The sequence below is a fragment of the Tursiops truncatus genome, chromosome 9, assembly GCF_011762595.2.
Source record: "Tursiops truncatus isolate mTurTru1 chromosome 9, mTurTru1.mat.Y, whole genome shotgun sequence".
NCBI lineage: Eukaryota > Metazoa > Chordata > Mammalia > Artiodactyla > Delphinidae > Tursiops > Tursiops truncatus.
Genome location: NC_047042.1, coordinates 102,285,293 through 102,305,009, shown reverse-complemented (window position 1 = coordinate 102,305,009; position 19,717 = coordinate 102,285,293). Strand labels below are relative to the sequence as shown.

At 57.3% G+C, this 19,717-nt stretch overlaps 1 protein-coding gene and 1 long non-coding RNA gene across 2 annotated transcripts in view; one reads left to right on the top strand and one right to left on the bottom strand.

Annotated features, from left to right (window-relative positions):
- The window catches only part of DPP6 (dipeptidyl peptidase like 6), a 772,816-nt gene that overhangs the window by 3,566 nt on the left and 749,533 nt on the right, over window positions 1–19,717 (bottom strand). The window contains exons 19-25 of the mRNA XM_033863543.2: window positions 17,338–17,407; window positions 15,230–15,424; window positions 6,872–6,926; window positions 3,037–3,148; window positions 1,311–1,369; window positions 435–507; window positions 267–340 (exon numbers count right to left, since the gene is read on the bottom strand). Coding sequence (XP_033719434.1) covers window positions 267–340; window positions 435–507; window positions 1,311–1,369; window positions 3,037–3,148; window positions 6,872–6,926; window positions 15,230–15,424; window positions 17,338–17,407 — 638 coding nt within the window. The remainder of the gene's footprint in view (window positions 1–266; window positions 341–434; window positions 508–1,310; window positions 1,370–3,036; window positions 3,149–6,871; window positions 6,927–15,229; window positions 15,425–17,337; window positions 17,408–19,717) is intronic.
- LOC141279489 (uncharacterized) lies at window positions 11,598–14,373 on the top strand. Its single transcript, XR_012333762.1, has 3 exons — window positions 11,598–11,734; window positions 12,339–12,477; window positions 14,325–14,373. It is a non-coding gene; the product is annotated as an uncharacterized lncRNA (long non-coding RNA).

The following is a 19,717-nucleotide window of genomic DNA, read 5'->3' as shown; positions in this document are numbered from 1 at the left end:
TGCTCATCCCCCGGGGAGGGAGCGGGGGCGGGGGGCGCTGGTGGAGCCTAAAGGGGCTTAAACACAGCCTGAGTGCTGAACCGAGCCGCCATCAATCGGCAGAAAAAGCAAGCACTGCCCATCTGTCTGATCTCATGTGTCCCCGAGCATCTCCGATGGCCGTGACGGAGGAGTGTTTGCAGTCATGCGTGGCCAGCCACCACTCAGCTCCTCGTCCGTGGAAAGGCATGTGTGGTGTGAGGCAGGGCAGGCGTGCAGCACGGTACCTGTAAGCTGTAATTAGCCTTTCCCTTAATGAGCTGCGTGATGAGTTCTGCGGTGTGCTGGAAATGGATTTTTTCTGTTTAAAGAAGAAAAGAGGAAAGTGTCAAAACCCGTAACCCCACGCAGGGCGATGCTCTCGCCGAGCGCCGTGGTCAGTGTCGGGGGCTCACCGTCGGCGGTCGCGTGGACGAGGAGAAGCCGCTGCCCTTCCAGCGCAGACACCCGGCGCGCCACCTTGGCCATCTGCACATGGGCGACAGGGGTCAGCGCCCGCCGTGGGGAGTAGGGCATGAGCCCAGGAACCTTGACCCGGAGGGTGAGGGCCACGCAGTGTGCTGGGCACACTGGAAGCCTTGCGAAAGCTCTCGGGGGCCTGGGCTTTCCCAGCCCCAACCCCTTTTAAAGAGGAAGGGGACAGGAGAAGATCTAGGAAGCAGGGAGAAAGGGTCTCCTCCCCCTGAAGGTGGCCTGGGGCCTTCATTCAACTGATGCCGCTGGGAGGTGCTGCCCTGGCCAGAGCGTCCCGCTGTCCGTGCCCGGGTTGCAGCTCTGAAGCCGCAGCCTGGCCCGCAGCAGCTCTCTGGCCTCCTCGGTGCCAGTGAGACGCATGCGCGATGCCCACACTCAGCCGCCTGAGCGGTCAAGACCAGGAGGCGGTGTCCGGGAGGCTTCCTGCTCCCCCACCAGGGGCTGCTTCTCCCGGGAGCAGAAGCAGCCGTGGGGGCAGCGGGCCAGCGGCCATCCACACCCGAGCCTACGGCCCTGCGACAGACTCCTCCACCCTAAGCCCTTCCCCACCTCCCGCCTTGTCCCGCCGGTTCCAGAATGGGCAACCAGACCGATCTCGGAGAGATCACGGCACCTGGGTGAATGGGCTTTGACACGGGAGGGAGGGAGGAAGGGAACACAGGCCTGCGGGAGTTAAGAGGGGGCGGGGCCTGGGGGGGAGGGAGGGAGGGAGCAGTTCGGAGAAGCATCATCGCAGGGTTCCTCGTTTTTGCCAAGTGGTGGCTCTGCCCCAAACCCTAACCCTAACCCAAACACACCTCATACGCTCTGTTGTCAAGTCCGTGGAGGCCCAAGTACCTCTCGGAAAATGCAGACGCTGCACACAAGCAGAGGAGAGCGTTAGCCCTTGGCCTCGGGGCCCCTTTGGGCTCCGGGGGCCGCCCTGGGGACGGGGCTGGACTCCCTTCCATCTTCCCGGGGAACATCTGCTTCTGAAGAAGCACTAAACCTCGTGGGTCTTTGCGGGGTTACTCAGCCAGCGCCACAGTGACATTTAGACCTGCTAGTGGTGGTGGTGGGATTGCAGCACGAGGGAAACCGAACTGATCTGATTCCGAAATAAACAGGATTCACACCCCGCCCCCACTTCATTTCAACGCCCAGAAGGGGGAACAGATACGAAGAGCCAACTTCCATCAGGTTCCCTTATTTTCAGAAAGTGTCGGCTGCCTCCGCTCTGCCTGCCCCCTGGCTCAGGTCCAGGGTCTCGTGAGGACCCAGGCCGCCCCGTCAGGAAGTCCGGGAGTGCAGGGCACCGAGCTCCTTCTACAGGTGCAGGGACCCCTTAGTTCAGTCCAGGAGACCACGTGGGCTCTCCGCTGTCCCAGGCACAGTGACACATCAAGGCGCGGGGTTGGGCGCATTCGTGTGCACTCAACTCAGGCAGATTTGAAATAGCTTGATTAAAAACCCCGAGAAAGTCTCACTGAATTTGAAAAACAGAGAATGTTACACGGATTCCCATGGGACAGTAATTTTAAGTGATTAGAGTTTGGAATTAGGGGGGTTCCTGTATGATCTTGCGTCGGAATGCGCTTTGAGCACTTGCAAAAACCAGCACATCTGCCGTGAGCCTCGCGGCGGCCAGAGCTGCTGAGCTGCAGACGCGCGGTGTCCCTGGACGGCTCCGCGCGGTCCACGGGCGCCGAGCTGGGGCGCGGGAGGGTGCGGCCATGCAGTGATGCTGGTTCCTCTGCCCCGAAGGGACCTCAGGCCCCCAGCAGGGCTCCGCACACCAGCGACCAGGAGCCCCCGGATGCCCCATCAGCCTGGCTCGGTGCCGGCAGCTGGGGCCGACGGCCCAGACTCCCTGCCGCCCTGGCCCGAATGCCAGCTCCCAGAGCCCACAGAGAGGGCCTTGCCGGCATTTAAAATCAGGGTGACATCACAAAGCCCTTCACGTTCAGAGAAAAGAGGCTGGCTGACCAGAGGGAGGACCCCCCCAGCAGTGCCCACAGAGCCATGTCCGTGCAGCTGCAGGCGGGGTCTGCCCGCCACACTGGGAGTCCGGTCTTAGAAAGGAGCTGGCAGGTGCCGGGGCGGAGGGCGGGGCAGAGCCACCCAGGCCCCTGGGCAGCAGCTCCCCCAGCCCTTCACCTGCCCCCAGAGCCCCGAGACACCCCGCGCCGGACAGACACACGGCGCAGGCCCCCCGCCGCACTGCGGGGTCAGAGAGGAGGGGCGAGGGCGGCCCGGAGTCCCCTTCCCTTCTGCTCGCGCCACTCCCATCACTGCAAGCACAGGCGCTGGGCGTGTTCTGGCTCCTGGTCTCGTGTGTCGGGAACGCGACTGAGGGGCAGCGGTGGGCTGACCACTTTCCGAGCAAGTGGCGTGAACCCCTCTCCCCCCGCCCCCAGGCCCTGTCTGTGAGGCCCTTCCACCGCGGGCCTCGCCACCCTGCAGGTTATCGGACTGGGCGCTGAGGGAGGGAGGCCTGGGGGCGGGGGCTGGGTGGGACCAGCGCCCCTCCGGTCGGGGCCCTACCGTAGAGCTTGAAGTCTGTTATCGGGGAGAGCGCAGAGCCACAGGTGAAAACCGGGCCTTGATTCTCGCCCTTCGCTGGGAGGATGTAAGTGCTCAGGTACCCGCCGTAATCCTGGGAACGAGCAGAGGGCAGAGAGAAGGGCAGGAGCAAAGTCAATAACTCACCCATGAAAACAGCCTCAGACAATGAGGTCAGTGGCTCAAGCAACCACTGTCACCTAGTTCGTTTTTCTAAAAAAATTTAACGTTGAAAAATTATAAGGGAGGTAAAAAGATAAAAACAAACGCCTTTCCAGCTAAATATAACGTGAGGCAAGTATCCCCCTCCTGGGCCTCGTGTTCGAGCGACACGAGGATGAAGCGTGGCGCTGACTGTGGAGGGTGACTGGGGGCTGGAGCGTGGTGTGCGGTGTGGGACGGCTGTCCAGCGTTCTGACGCAGCGCCCCCTGCTGCCTCTCCCTTGCCTACAGGCAGAGCCGACCCGCTTTCTGTGATTCTGAGGGCGGGCCCATGAGGAGCCAATGTCAAAGGGCTCCAGCACTGGTCGCCAGGATGCTCAGCTCAGGGGTCTGCCCGGGACAGACGTCCGCACGTGTCGTGTATGTGGGGCAGTCCTTCATTTCCTGTACTGCCCTTATTTGGGGCTGACATGAAAGACCCCAATTTCAATGTGAGCCTTCCAGAGAGAGCAAAGCATTACACCGTATCTGCCGTGGGTGCTGGCTGGTCCAGATGCACCTGTTTCCTGCAAGACCCAAAGGGAAGGGGGCACCGATGTGATGTTTTGCTGAGCAAAGGTGGGCAAGGAGAGTGAAGGCCCGGAGAACCAGGCTGTGGCAGAGGACTGTCAAAGGTGTGGGCGAGTGTGAGTGCGTGTGCTGAGGTGAGAGGGTGGCGTGTGTAGAACCCACATACCTGATGGAGACTGTCGTGTCCATGCCTTGCCAAACTCCCTGTAGAAGTAACTGTTCTTGATCAATATATTTAAGTTTGTTACATTATAATAGTGCTCCTTCAGTAGAACAGGAATATCTTAATGACAATAACAGTCTTTTGGGTTTCTGGCAAATAATATTCATGGTCAATGGAATCTCCAAGCCTTACCAGTCATTCTGCAGTTTGTTTTTTAAAATGTGTTGACTGACAACATCAAATGCTGGTGAGGATGCAGAGCAACAGGAACTCTCTCATTCGTTGCTGGTGGGAACGCAACATGGCGCAAACACTATGGAGACAGCTCGCTGGTTTCTTACAAAACTAAACATCCCCTCACCATATGCACTCCTTGGTATTTACTCTAAGAAGCTGAAAACTTGTATCCACACAAAAACCTGCACATGGATGACCAGAGCAGCTTTGCTCGTAATTGTCGAAACTTGGAAGCAACCCAGATGCCCTTCATAGGCAAGCGGATGAACTGTGGTGCTTCCAGGCAGCGGATTATCTGGTGCTAGAAAGAGAAGAGCTATGACGCTATGGGAAGATCTGGAGGAACCTTAAATGCTAAGTGAGAAGCCATCTGAGAAGGCTCCACGCTGTGTGATTCTGAATAATCCGTGACACTCTGGAAAAGGCACAGCCGTGGAGACGGTAAAAAGAGGAGTGTCTGCTGGGGGAGGGGAGAGAGGGGTGAAGAGGTGGAGCTCAGAGGATCCTCAGGGCGGAGAGACTGCTCTGTGCGGTCCCGTGATGATGGAGACATGCCATCACACATCTGTCTAAACCCACAGAAGGTACCACCTCAAGAGGGATCCTGATGTAGACTCTGGGTTCTGGGTGATGACGACGTGTCAGCGCAGGTTTGTCAACCGTAACAAAGGTACCAAACGGTGGGGCTTGATAGTGGGGAGCCCGTGCATGCCGGGGGGAGCAGGGGTAATTCTCTCACGCGTGCTGTGAACCTGAACCTGCCGAATGCCCGTCAGCTAAAGGAATCAACGGCTTATTGCCTTGGAGGGGACGCAATCACAGAGTCCACAGCCCTGCACCTGAGGTGCCATTCAAAGAGGCGGGGACCCATCAGGCAGAGTGGATAAGGGTGGTGACCAGCAAACAGCACCACACACATCCTCGGCCTGTCTCAGGGACGGGGGCGTGGGCTGCGTCCTGAAGGACGTGTGGGCCCCCGTCCACACAGTGCACGACGCCCAGGCAGCTGAATCTCCCACTTGTCCAGAAAGCCTCTTCACGGCGCCCTGACTCCTGCGTCTGCGTCCACAGTGACCTTTGAAAGGTCCAGGCGTGGGGGCCATGCTCAGGTGCCCACGTGGAAAGCAGCCAGAGGAGGGAGGCCAAGCTCCCAGGAGCAGAGGGCATGTTTGGGGAAGAGCCGAGACTGGACAGAGGCTGACCTGGGCCCGGGCGCCCTGCCCTGAGCCATGGTCAGTCTGTGGGTCAGTAACTTTCCCATGGGGACGGGAGGTAAGAGCTGTCGCCCCAAGTTATGCTGTAAGTGATCCAACTGGCTCTGAGCTTCGCAGGCTGGGAGTGGCCTCCGCCAGCACAGAATGAGCCCTGGGACTCGGCGTCCAGGCTCTGAGCCGTGCCCTGGGCCCTCCCGTTGCTGCTGCACCTCCCGTGCAGGTGTGGGATACATAGCACGCGTGCTGGGACCTCCACAGGGCGAGCCCTCGTCTCAGATGCACACGGCGCCCTCAAAACCCTGGGCTCAGAGGTGATGACGTAACAGGCAACTCTCCGGTTACCTGTTCAAACCTCCACCTGCCGTGCGGTCCCTGCGAGGCCCCTCTGCAGGACCTGTTCCCTCAGAGGGAAGACAGGTCTGTGTCTATCTGTGCTCCTGCCTTGAGACCAAGAGCCCGCGGGTCCAGGCCACCTAACAACGGGGGAGGGGGCCAAGCGATAGGACCCAACTCCAAGCCACGACCCCACCACCCCCGGCTACGGCCCTCGGACGTGGGCCACCCCGTGGAAGCTTCTCTGGTTTGACAGTTCAGTGCACGAACCTCCCCACCTCCTCCCTACCACGTAAGTGAACCTGCTAAATTAATGTGGCTACTGCACAGAAAGACATACAGAAATAAAGACTCCTGCCTCCCCTTCTTTCCTGGGGTACCACCCCTAGAGCCATGGCAGGCTTGTCTGAAAAGTAACTAGGAGCCTCACAGAGCACTCCCACAAGGACCTGGCTTCTAGCTTTCCTTCCAGAGAGTCTGCAAAGGAGCACTGACACACGAGCTGCTCAGATGAGGACTCTCTGTGCTGGGACCACTGAACATCTTGAGCTATCTGTAGTGAGCTGGACGGACCCAGAGTCTGTCATACAGAGTGAAGTAAGTCAGAAAGAGAAAGACAAATACCGTATGCTCACACATATATATGGAATCTTTAAAAAAAAATGGTTCTGAAGAACCTAGGGGCAGGACAGGAATAAAGACGCAGATGTAGAGAATGGACTAGAGGACACGGGGAGGCAGAAGGGTAAGCTGGGACGAAGTGAGAGAGTGGCATGGACATATATACACTACCAAATGTGAAATAGATAGCTAGTGGGAAGCAGCTGCATAGCACAGGGAAATCAGCTCGGTGCTTTGTGACCACCTGGAGGGGTGGGAGAGGGAGGGTGGGAGGGAGATGCAAGAGGGAGGGGATATGGGGACATATGTATACGTATAGCTGATTCACGTTGTTATACAGCAGAGACTAACACACCATTGTAAAGCAATTATACTCCAATAAAGATGTTAAAAAAAAAAAAAAAAGGCTCGCAGGCGGCTGGAGCAGAGATGTTCCCAGTGAATCAGGGTCAGGCCTGGGGGTGGTGCAGGTCAGGGCCTGAGCAGGGGGCGTGCAAACAGGGGCCAGCAACCTCACCTTCCCAAACACGGCCACGCGTGTCTTGTCAATGTACTGCTCCTTCAGCATCATCCTGCAAGGTCAAGGAGGCGGGAGTTAGCGCGCCACGGCTGAGTCGTGCAACCCTGCGGTCTAGAGACGTGTTCTCCAACCATTTCAAGGATGAAAACCCCTACTTTAATCAAAGGAAATACTGGAATTCTAATATCATCGGTCATTGCTTTTGCTTTACGCCAAGCGCCCCTGCCATCACTGTGGCGCGGCCGGGCGTGTAAAGCTGGCTGAGAACCAGGAACGCGCAGCAGCAGAGAATGTTCTGGAGACGCGCAGGCCCGCCTGGGTCCCCGTCTCCCTCACTTGGACCACGTCGTGACTCCCAGCCACCAGGCTCTGGGAGGGTCCTCCGGGATCAGCAGGAAGAAAAGGCTCTCCGGGTGCGAGTCGGCTTCGAGTCAGGGCACTGGGTCCCCCTTCACCTGCAGAGTCCTCTGTCCCCAACTCCTGGGAGGGGTCCCTGTCTTGGACCTGTTTGGTGGCAGAATCACTCCTGCCAGAGCTCTGCCTTGGATGCCACCAGCCCGGCGCCCAGGCTGGCGCTGCCCGGTCCTGCCTTGTCCCTGCCCGCATCTCACTGCTCTCCCCGTGGTCCCTGGTTTCCCCCCCCGCCCCGAGTGGCTGGAATCTTTCTGGGTTCTGGACCCTCACTCGGCAGCAGGAGTCCTGCCACCTGCTGGCCAGTAACTGGCTTCTTTCTGAGCCTTCCTGCTGCTCTCTCCACCTGCCACCACCGCGGAGCCTCCTTCCCCCAGCTTCCGGTCACCCCTGGGTATTGCCCGCTGATTATTTTCTTGCGTCTGCTCTCTGGAGCCACCCCAGGCCCTCTGACCGCCCTTCTAAGCCTGGAGGACTGTAAACCTCCGGGTCCTGGGCCCTGAGAGTGCCCTATCCTTCTCCAGCCAACTCTCCAAGGACACCCACGTCCTGGGACCCGGCCTGCCCTTCCTGGTTGGAGCAGCGCTTCCATTATGATGTTGGAAGCAAACGGACCCCGTTCCCGGGGGTGGGAGGGGAGAGAGGGAGGGCCCAGCGCAGAGCAGCAATTGTCCTGACTCCTCATGACGATACAAATTCAGGGGACTTTTGTACTTTTATTACAGTCAGCCCTCCGCATCCACAGGTTCCACACCCACAGATCCAACCAACTGCGTATTGAAAATATTGAAAAAAAAATCCAGAAACTTCCAAAAAGCAAAGCTTGAATTTGCCTCACCTTGGTAACTATTTACACAGCATTTACATGGTACTTACAGCTGTCTACATAGCGTTTACACGTAGGGGGATTATAAGGGATTGAGAGATGCGTGTATCTTAAGTACACAGGACGATGTGTGATGGTTGTGTACATGTGCTCCACCATTCCACAGAAGGGGCCTAGGGAGCCGAGGACTGTGGTACCCACGTGGGTCCTGGAACCAGTCCCCAAGGATAACGAGGGCCAACTGTGTATTACTATTGTTTCCCCAGAGTATTTGTGGAAAATTGATGATTCATGCATGTTCATCCTGTGGATGGATGTTTGATTCCATTTCAGAATACTAGTGAGAACAAGAGAACTGGCCCCACTACCTTCCCATCCTCCTCCCTCCACCCCTCGTCCCCATCCATCCCTTGAGCGTGTGTCATCTGTAAGCCTCAGTGCCAAGTCTTAGGGACAAAGGCTAATTCACAGGCCTTATTGTCAGAAGCTTCCACTCTCCGAGTCAGGATATCTTGTGTCCAATTCCTGCTCAGCTACTAAGGGGCTGTGGGACCTTCAGACAGGTCACTGAAACTTTCTGGGGAGAAACAGAACAGGCTCCAGACGCTGGGACACCAGGCTCAGTGTGGGGTGAGGTGCAGGATTGCAACAAGCCAGCCAACTCCGAGTCTGCACCCTACGTGGGCCTCCCTCGGCCTCTCGCAGACGCAGGCACTCGGGAATGTGATGCGCAGGCTGGAGAAGCTGACCCCCCCTGCAGAGGACACACACCATGTCAAGGGGTGCGGGTCTCTGCAATGAAGAGCTGGATGCCCTCCCCCACCCTCGGTAAAGCCCACCCGCCAACAGCTCACAGTCTGCACATAGAACTGGCAGCCCGGTTAGTGCCTCTCTTATGAGTGAAGAGGCAGCCAGGTTTCCTCAGAAATGGAAAGAATCTTCCAGATGACGGCTTCCCTGGTGGCGCAGTGGTTGAGAGTCCGCCTGCCGATGTAGGGGACACGGGTTCGTGCCCTGGTCCGGGAAGATCCCACGTGCTGCGGAGCGGCTGGGCCCGTGAGCCATGGCCACTGAGGCTGTGCATCCGGAGCCTGTGCTCCGCAACGGGAGAGGCCACAACAGTGAGAGGCCCGCGAACCGGAAAAAAAAAAAAAAAAGAATCTTCCAGATGAGAGAGTCCAAACCCAAACAACAACAACAAAAAACCTCAGAATAATTCAGGAATCCAGAGGGAACAGAGGTAATTCAGTGAACAGAAGAAAATCGTCCTAATATATCTAGACAGACAAAAAATATTGAACCAATTAGACAAGAAGAGTATGCTCTTGGATGAAGAGAGAAGGCTAGGGATTTTGAAGTGTCATGCCTGAAAATAAACATTCAACAGAAAGGCTGGAATATAGGAGAGAAAAGGTATGATGAGAATAAACCGGAAGCACCAAAATAGTACAATAAAAGTTCCAGAAAGAAACAACAGAGCAAAGAGAAATTATCAACACATTATAGTAAAAACTTTCCAAGACTGAAGAACAATTATTCCCCAGATTGAAAAGTCCCACACCAATGGCTGAAATTTCAGGATACCAGGATTAAAGACGTCCTTCTTCTGAAAAGGAGAAAGAAGCAGACCATCTGCAAGGATCAGCAAATAGAATGACATCGTTTTTCTCACCAGCAACACGTGGTGGACGATTCCAGGGCCTTCTAGACAGAAATGATTTTGTTTGTAGGTTTTATATCTAGATAAACAATAATTTCAAATGTGGGAATAGAATAAAGACATTTTGAGATGTTTTCTAGATATATGAAGGAAAAAGTAAATAAAAAGGGAGACATATATCTGTTGCCCTTTGGCCTATGACCCAGGGTGTGTGCAAAGGACCCAACACAGGAGAGTGGTGAAAAGGGCCTCAAAAGTGACCCTATAGACACCTGGTCCAAATGGACGAGAAGAAAGGGGACTACAGCTCAAGAAAAGAACGTCGGAACTGATAGATTACTAGTATGTTTGAGCATCTGGGAAGAATACTCATGGGAGCCCGAGTGGCATGCAGGAGCAACTGGAAATATTATGAGCAGGTACCAATACATAGAAAGTTACCCAAGTGAAAGACAACGCAACACTTCAGGAAAAATGAAGTGATGTAAAGGGAAGTAGGGCACGAAGAGACCACCAGGGTCTGAGGTCAGCACCATTTACGTAGTGAGCCTGCGCCTCAGACTGCTGATCTAACCAGGCAGTTGATGTAACAGTTCTGGGAAGACGATGGTACAGAGCAGCTAAATCCTCACCTGCGACAACAGGAAGTCACGTGATGAGGAATCGTGACGTGAGGACAACTGTGCTCAGAAGAGACGAGGTGAACTTGAGGAAGGGGATGATGCGCCTGAGGGTGCTTGTGTCTCCGGGAAGCAGGGCTGGTGGGGGGTTGGGCGAAGGGCAAGGGAATTTGTGTGGGTCATTTAAGCCTTTGTTATGGGTTGAATTCTGCAAAATATGTTGAATTTCTAATCCCTCAAACCTTAGTATGGGACAGTATTTGTCAATAGGGTCCACTGCAGATGTAATTAGTAAGTTAAGATGAGGTCACGCTAGAGTGACTCGTGTCCTCGTAAGAGGAGGAGAGACACAGAGACCCAGGGAGGACGCGGCCAGTGGAAGACGCAGGATTGGAGGGACGCAGCTACAAGCCAAGGACTGCCAGCGACCACGGGGAGCTGGAGGGGGCGAGGAAGGGCCCCTGCCCTGCGGTGGTAGAGAGCGCGCGGCGCTGCCCACACCTTGATTTTGCCGTTCCAGCCCTAGGAAACTAACACAACACTTTAATACTTTTGCTTTTTAAAAACATTGTGCAGGTATCATAGGATAGCCTGGCAGACTTCAAGTCACGTCTGCCAGGCTTAGGAGTTGGAGGTGTGTGCAGACGCGCGCACACACACACACACACACACACACGGCCTAGGTTGACCTTCAAAGCACGGCAGGCATACCCACACACGTGGAACCATTGAATACGTTTCTCCAAGTTTCTGAATTCTCTTCTAAGGACCCAAATCCTTGATACACAGACGTGCGTCTGGGAATACCTGGTGAAATGGTCAACCTGGCCCCATAAGGATTCTGCCCCACGGCCTGAGGTCCAGACCACGACTGCTGGGATTGTGTAGCAGTCTGCAGAGACCACGGAGCGTGGAGAAAGCCACGTGAACCTCAAAGGGCACGGGGCCCGGGTCTCAGGCGCCATTCCAATTCATAAAATACATCGGATTTTTATTCTCAGCCCTACTTCCACATTCGCAGGCAGCCTCTGGTCTCCGGCAACCCCTCCATTTAATTACCTGGCGATTCACTTCCTGATCTAAAAACCACAGGTCTTGGTAAGGATCCTCATTTGTAAAGTACTCAGGAGTCTCCCAAGGAAAATATTTTTTACCAATATCAAATATTTTTATTATCTTTTGCTATTTTTCACTCATCAGCGGGCAGTTCCTGTGTGATGGCTGTTTCCTGGAGAGCAGTGGAGCCCTGAGGCGGACCAGCCTGACCCAGGCGTAGGCACGTGTTTTATCACTGGGATGCTCTGAGGCGCAGCAAGGCCCCGGCGTCCTTCTCCATGGAGCAGGTGCTGAGCTCTGCTCCACGGCAGGGTCTGCAGAGGCCCCGAGTGAGGACGGGGGAGGCTCTAGCCTCCAGAAGCGCATCTGGGGGAGGTGGGCTGACACCCTGGGAGAAGCAGTGCTCGCACCTTCCAACCTTCCACGTGTCCACACCGTCTCAAGCTGTCCCCGCCAGCGACCGGCAAGGGGTCCTCCGAGGCCCGCCTCAGCTTGGCAGAGATGCTTGAAGCCCAGCTGCCACGGGAAGCCCGCTCTGTGTGTCCGTCCTTTCCCGTGTCAGAGCCCCTGCAGTCTGACGGCTCTGCCCCTGCTGCGCTCTGGGCCGCGCGTCCTGCAGAAACGCACCTTCTGCACATCTAAGTGTGTGTTGGCACTGCTTCCCGGGGACCCATGCTGACGCAGGTGTCACGGGCCACACAGCTGCTCTCAGCACCTTCAGAGTCAGGGAGCCTCACAGCCAGAGACTTGATGGGGCAACTTGGAGGGGCCAGCGGGAGGAATGTGGTCAGCACATTTGTCCTGCCCTCTGCTGGGGGCAGCAGAGCGTCGAGAGGGACACAGAGCTCACCGCTCCGCTCCACGCCCGTCTCCGTATCTGTCCGCTTACAGATCTTGCTGACGCTGCTGCAGAAATGCTTCTTCCACGGCATGGTGCCGCCCCTGCCCTCCCAGGGCCTCCGACAGCCCCAGCGTACCCCACATCGAGCCCCTGGATCTTCCTAACCCTGCCATATGCCTTTGAAGACACGTATGTTATTTCTCTCTCCTTAAACCACCCCATTTGAATGTTTCCTGCCAGGACTCTGACCCATAAAACCTGCTACACCGCTACCAGCATTACGGTTCTGAAAAATAAAGGTGGCTTTGTCACCTCCGGCTCTGGAAGATGGTGTGGGAGGGTCTCAGCCCACCCCACGTCTCCAGGCATCCCCTGGCCCCAGCGCGGCCCACACTGGGCTTACTGGGGGCCCTGGACCTCATGCGCCTTTGCGTTACCGGGACCGTTGCTCACAGCACTCGCGCTCCCTGGGCAATCCCCACTACCCTTTGAGGTGGGGTCTTGGCAGAAAGCCACCTCCTCCTAGAAGCCCCTCCAGGCAGGGCTGTCTGTGCTCCTCTGCTCCCAGACCACCGTTCGCGTGGCCCTCGCCTGGGAGGGACATGCTTCCAGCTGTGGTCGGGGGAGAGCCCCTGCTCCAGGACTTCCTCCAGGTGATGGACGAAGTTGGGACAACTGCCCGTGGCTGCGGAGCTTTGGGGAGCTAGGGTGGGGTGCTGGTCTCAAGGTCTCTTAAACTGAACAGACTGGGCTATTTCTTTCTAATGAAAATACGGACCCAGATCCTAAACAAAGCTTCGTAGAGTTTTCCATGGCTGAGACACTTGGGCGTCAGCTTCCGGAGAAGGTCTGCGTGGCTGCTGACGGCTGTAAGGCTTGCGATGGTTCGTCTTCCTGTTCCTGGGAGCCTCAGTGGCCTGAGAGCTGACATTACTTACTGTTGCCCTGGAACAGGTTCTGCCCTGTTTTTGAACAGATGGCCGATCAATCCCTTATTTCTAGAAGCACCGTGAGTGTGAAACAGCCGGTGCCCTCTCGTCCCCTGCTCAGAGCGGGGCGGCCACACCAGCCAGGCTGGCAGGATGTCTGAAGGACGCCGCGTCCTCCCCCAGGGCCTCGGGGGGCCCGCGAGGACTCCAGGCTTCCTGGGAGGAGTCAGAGCAGGGCAGCAGGTGGGGAAGGACAAAAAGAGGGGGGCTCCGAGGGAGGGGGCTCTGCGGTCAGCCTTGTCCCATGCCTCCCAAGCCTGACCTGGGCCCGCGTGCTTCTCCAGAGGGGTCCCTGTGGCCCACGTGCCGCTGCTGCCTCTCCTCCTTTCCCGGCTGTGTTGTCACCACGCTTCCTTCCTCCGCCTGGGGCGGTGGACCGGTCCCCAGCCCACCGGGTCTCAGGGGTATTGCCCCCCTGCTCCAGGGTGATGCTTCTGGGTTCAGGGCGACAGGAGGAGAGGTTTGTTGGGTGCCCCGGGGAGGCTCCTCCCTTCCCTCCTGGAGGTTTCTGGAAGTGGCTCGACCTGCTGGCGGTGCTCTGGCAGCCGTCCTGTGAGCGTGAGAAGAGGTTCAGCACAAGGCCACGTGCTTGGCTGAGTGGAGAGACGAGAGAGCCGGGCCTGCAGTGGCACTGCTGGGCCCCTGAGCAACCAAGCTGAGGCCTGACGTCCCCCTGGACTTCCAGCGCCAATACACTGTCGTGTTTTTAAAGCACGTTTTACGTTGGGTGTGTGTGTGCGCGTGTGTCTGTGCTGTTGTTAACTTCCAGGCAAAAGCATCCTGACGGGAGCGACTTCCCAGACTCGGGTCCTCAGCCATCTCTCCTACCCCTGTTCTCTGCCTGTAGCACGCGCTGGTCTGATCGTGTCGCCTCTCTTCACCAGCTCACGACTCCCTCGAGGAGAGTGGGCCATTCGTTCACGCACTCATGGTTTCACCCACTTAGAAATTATTTACTGAGTACACACCACGTGCCATCAATCTTTTTAAAAACAAGAGCGAAAATGTTCTGAAAAGTCAGTAAAGTGAACTCTTTTAAACCTGCAGAGCACAGTCACGATGACACACGGGATGCAACGTCCAGCCTTCTCACAGCCCTTCAGTCAGCACTTATTCATCTGGGTGCTGTATGCCGCCCTTTCCATATGCCCAGCATCCAACCTCGCGCACCCCGCTTCACAATGAGGACGACAAGTGTGCGACGTGCTCTTCTTGTCCCTCCGAGCACCGGAGTCCGTGGGTCTGGCTGCATCTCCCTGGTAAAGTCATGTCTGGCCCTACGGTCCGCTGTGCCGTAAAACTGTGGAAACTCTATTTCTACAGATGCGCCTGCAGGCCGGTTAGTCGGGCACAGGTTCTTGATGTCTCTTATTCCGGGGCAACAATAAAATTCAATCAGTAACTTCCCCTGCACTAAGCCCCTTTCTGTTCTCGGTGACACTCTATCCATCCTGCTGCCTCGGTAACAGGGATGTGAAGAAACCAAGGGACAAAACGTGCCCGTCAGCGGGGCTGAGCGGGGGTTCTGACTTGCCGCCTGGAAGCGCAGGGGGTCCTTCCTCAGGAACGCAGTGACCCGCTGCGTGGCTCCAGCCCCACTCACGTCCTCTCTCTCTCAGGGCCCCAGCCCGGCTCTCCCCCCGTGATCAGTGGCCAAGGTCTACAACCACAGCACGCCCACGTCACGGTCTCCGCACCCGCTTTCAATCAGCGAAACGGACAGGCCACCGAGCTGTGTGATAACGAGGATACAAGCCTTTGGGAGAAGATTACTAACAGGAATTCACTGTGGAATGGCCCGAAGACTTTGTAAGTACAAGCAAATCGCAGGTGAAATGTGTGTTGACAAGAAACACGCGTCTGGAGAGGACCGCGGCGCAGCCCAGGTAGGAGCTGCGGCCGCCCCCCGCCCCCTCTCCCCCCATTCCAGTGGTGCCTCCGGGGGCCCTCACCTCACAGCCTCCATCTGGTCCTTCTCCTCCAGGGAGCCCAGCCTCCGCTTCACCTCGTGCAGCAGCTTGGTCCCTTGGAAGCCGCTGCCACGGCCGTCGCACTTGACCACCACGGCCCCGTGACTACTCACCATCACCGTCTCCCAGCTCACCTCAAACTTCTCAGCCACGCTCTGGCTCCCCGGGGCGCCATCCCTGGAAAGACAGGCCAGGGCTTGGCACGTGGCTTGCAGCAGCGGCTGGTCCAGCCGACATCAGGTCCGATGATGCTTCCCCAGGGGCTGGCAGTGCCCTCCCCGGAGGGCGCCCGAGACCCCGGCCACGACGCCCGGCTCCACAACTCTGTACACCCGGAGGGCGATGGGGAAACTGAGCTCCCAGGACCACCCTGAGCACAAGGTCACCGAGGGGCATGTTCTCGGAGAGAGGAACTTTGGAAAGTCCTTCCACGTCCCCCCTCGGTTGGTCTCCCCACACGGCCTGACTCGTCCTGCCCTTCCTGGGCGCAGTTTCCCAGGCTGCCGCCTTGGTCCCCATCATGTGTTGCTCCTTCTGGTGGCTCCTGGTTTGAAAGAATTCCCTCTGTCTGGTTCGCTCTGCAGCAGAGCCTGCGGCTGACCTGGGTGGCCTTCCTGTCCGCGTCTCCGGGGGCAGCCTGTCCACTGCCCCCTCAGAGTATCGCCCATCACTTAGCTGGGTGGGGTGTGGGTTCTCTTGTTCGTGTGGCTTCCCTGTTTCCCGACTGGGGGCACGACCGTGTGAGCTCGTCACCCACGGCGCGTGTTCTCAGCCGGGACTCGGCCAGAGCTGCCGACGGGCCTTGCAGCTGGGGACACGGCTGCTGAGCGTTCACTAGTGCTGATGGGGGTGAGGAAGCTCTAAGGGACTTTCCTTCTGGAGGGGACACAGGGTGAGCAGAAGGGACGGCCGACGCCAGGCCCAGGGCCCTCAGAAACGGCGACAGACGCAACGCCCCTTCTGAGGCTGGCCGCCCCTCCAAGGAGGCCACAGCTACTGCACCACTGTCATCCTGGCCTTCTGCCGGGACAGGAGTGCAGGCAAGGGGTGTGTGTATGTGTGTACGGGTGTGTGGTGTGTGTGCATGTGCTGTGTATACTGGTGTGTATGTGGTTTGTGCGTGTATGTGAGCATGTGTGGTGTGATGTGTGTATCTGTGTTGTGTATGTGTGTTGCGCACGTGTGTATACATGTGAGAGTGTGTGTGCTGTTGTGTGTGTTTCGTACATTCACGTGGTGTGTGTGTGTGTGTGTGTGCGTGTGTGTGGTCGCTGGCCAAGTCCAGACGGTGAGGACAGCGGGTTAGGGGCAATAAGCGGGGGCAGCACAGTGGGTCGTGGCCCGGCGTCCTCACAGTGCAGCCTTCGTCACTGAGGGCTGGGCCCCAGGCCGGGCGCCAGGCAGGAAGCACAGGGTTAGTCAGGCTCTGGGGGGGTGATTTCACTGTGGTCCCTAAGGAGCCCCAGTGCAGGCCTCTGCTCTCCCCTGGACCCTTCCACATGAATACGGGGCTGCGTCCCCAGAGGCCCCAAGGCTCAGGGTCTCCTCTGTCCCGTGGCCACTCATGCGCCCGAGCGAGCGGCAGCCCTAACCAGGACCCACTACCGACCGTCAGAGGTGCTTAGAAAGCTCTGAAGTCGTTCTCGACATCCGACCCGGAAGCTTGCTAATCAGCACAAGGCAGATCTGGAATCATCCTGAGGACCAACGCCTGGTGTTCAAGGCCGCCTGGTGGCACCGGAGGAGCCGCTGGCCCCAACGAGACCCTGCTGGGCCCGCCTCCCGGGGCCCGGGGTGACCTCGGGTGCACCCGTCCGCCCTGCACGGTGAAGGTGGGTTCCCCATCAGCTTCCCTGCTGTCCCTGGGGCCGCTGACTGGCCACCGAAGCACGACTCCCGGAATGTGACTCAAGTCCTGCACTCACTGTGGCAAATCCCCCGAAATCGACTGGGGCCCCACTTTCCTTTGACGTCTGGGGTCAGCAGCTGTTACAGAGACAGCCTGCTGAATTGTTTCCAGTGATCAGTCTGCAGTGGACATCAGGCTCCCGCTTACCATCTCCATAAGAGTTTCATCCTGGGATACTTACACCACCAGGAGCAAGGGGTAGTGGGTGGTGTCCGAGAAGGTCGCTGGCTTGAGGATCTGAACGGGCAAGTCTAGGCAGAAACAGAACACAGGGCAGCAGTCAGGGGCCAGGAAGGGAGGGCCGGGACGGGCGCTGGCTGGGTGTGTCCGCCCTGGGGTGTGCTCCCGGGGGCCTGGGAGACGGGTACCCTGGAGGGTTAAGCCCGGTCCTCCACAGACAGGGGCACTCCGGCTCACTCTGGACTTGGGGAAAGCACCCAACCTCTTTAAGCTTAGTTTCTCCATCTGAAGCTTAACTGCAATCTTGACAACAGGAAAGTGTTGAAAAGCAGAAAAGCCTGGACCCCTGTGAGCACTTGCTGACAGCAAAATTCCAGGCAGGGATGGGGGGGGGACGTACCCCCAGGGCAGGGTGCACCTCTCTGCCGGACAGCACTGCCCCAACAAGTAGTTAAGTGGGGACAGGCGGAGACCGAGGGCGGGGTGGGGTAAGGCAGGGGGCAGCGGCCCTGAGGGAGAGGCTAGAGCTGTGGGGAGCCTCCGTGCAAAGCCAGGGGCTGCGCGGGCCTCCCCGTTTGCAGGCTGGAACTGGGCAGGTCTGGCTGCCTGCGGAGCCAGCGGGAGGGAGCTGGTGCAGCCGTGGGTCCTGCAGCCAAGGTCCTTTGGATCTGGTCCTTGGCAACCAGGATCCAGTCTGGGAGGGAGGGGGCCGTTTCCCTCACTGCTTTCTCTGTTCTTCCCCAAACAAAGCTTCCTGCGCAAGTTAGAAATTGTTTATTGACATTAACTACAGCCCAGATGAGCGATTAAGTTGGAATCAGTGGCTTTAGTACAGTTACTGTAGATACACCCCAGGCTGGGGGCTGGCTTAGCCGCCTGCTCTGACCAGGGTCTCATTACTGATTCGGGCTGAATGTTAATGGCTTGCAAATTAGATCAATGGCCCAGGGACCCCGGACTTTATCACTGAAATATCCATAAAACATGGTCTGGGCTGCTTCCTGCCACTGATAAGCCCATGGGCAGGCTTTGGCCACAAGCGGCTGAATACATTCAGAGAGTGTTCCTGGAGTTGGAATGCTTCTCTAAGGAAAGCCTTAGCCTCCGGTAGCATTAAATGAAAAACAAAGCATAACAAAATAAAAACAGTCTGTAGGGCGACATCATTCGGATTTCCTGGGACCCCAAGGGGCGATGAGCAAATGCCGGCCCTGCACACAGCTGTCCCTGCTCTCCCTGCATCTACGTCCCCGTTTACCCGCAAGGAAAACCTCACCCTGGAAAGAAACCTCATGTGCAAGGGGGGCCGGGAGTTGGCTATTTGTTTCTAAAGACCCTTTTCTGCATTTTTGGAGGAGGGGATGGCAGGCACCCCTTAGTGCTCTGGGGTTTGGGAAACATTGTGTGCAGAGTGGATGGAGGAGGGCCCTGGGCTAGAAGCTGAGACAGGATCCTGTGAAGGAATATGATCTGGCCTCCAAGGCTGTGGTAGGAAGTGACAGATGGGAGAAAACTTGCTGATGGGGGACGGGGGCGGGCAGCAAGCTGAGGTTGACTGGCAGAGGCTGACTGGCCTTACAGGGCGTGACCTGTGCAGTCACGCAGGCCTGTGCAAGAGCCCTGGCTGGACTGGAAGCTCACAATAAGCCCCACGTTTTCATTTTGCTCGGGCCCTGCACCTTACGGGGCCTGCCTGAGGTCTGCAGATAAAGACCAGGGTAGAGGGGTGGGGCCAGACCTGTGGAGGTTGCTTGCTCACTCATCCACCCTCCTATCCTTCCATCCATCCTTCCCTGCATCCCTGTCTCCATCCATCCAACCATCCTTCCCTGCATCCCTGCATCCATCCTTCCCTGCATCCCTCCATCCCTCCATCCACTATCAATCTGAAGTTGTTTTCTTGTTTTCTTGCCTCTGGTTCTTCCTTATAAAAGGAAAGCATGAAGATAAATGTCCAGTTAATTTGAGGGCTCTCACGAACTTGGATCTGCCCTGAGTGACTGGACTCCAGGTTCTGCATGGCAGTTTGAACCAGTCACTGATGCCTTCCCCACGGGCAGCCCAGACATTCCTTTGACCCATTTCCTGGCAATACGAAGTCTCAGCGATGGGGCTGTCTGTACAAGACACCCTGTATGGTCAGAGTCGCTCTCTTTACAGAAAACAGCTCAGCAGGGAAGAGGCGGAGACTTGAGATGAACAGGTCAGGAGCCGCGTCTCCAGTGCACACGTCCCAGGGCAGCAGAGGTTCTGCTTCCTGCCTGTGGGTAGCTGGCTTCGGGCCTGTCTGACTAGGGGTCGCCGGTTTCTGTCCCAGTGAAACAGCTCCCGGGCTCCTGTAGTGGGTTCCCGGGTCTCCCCGCTCTGCCTTATCGTGTCAG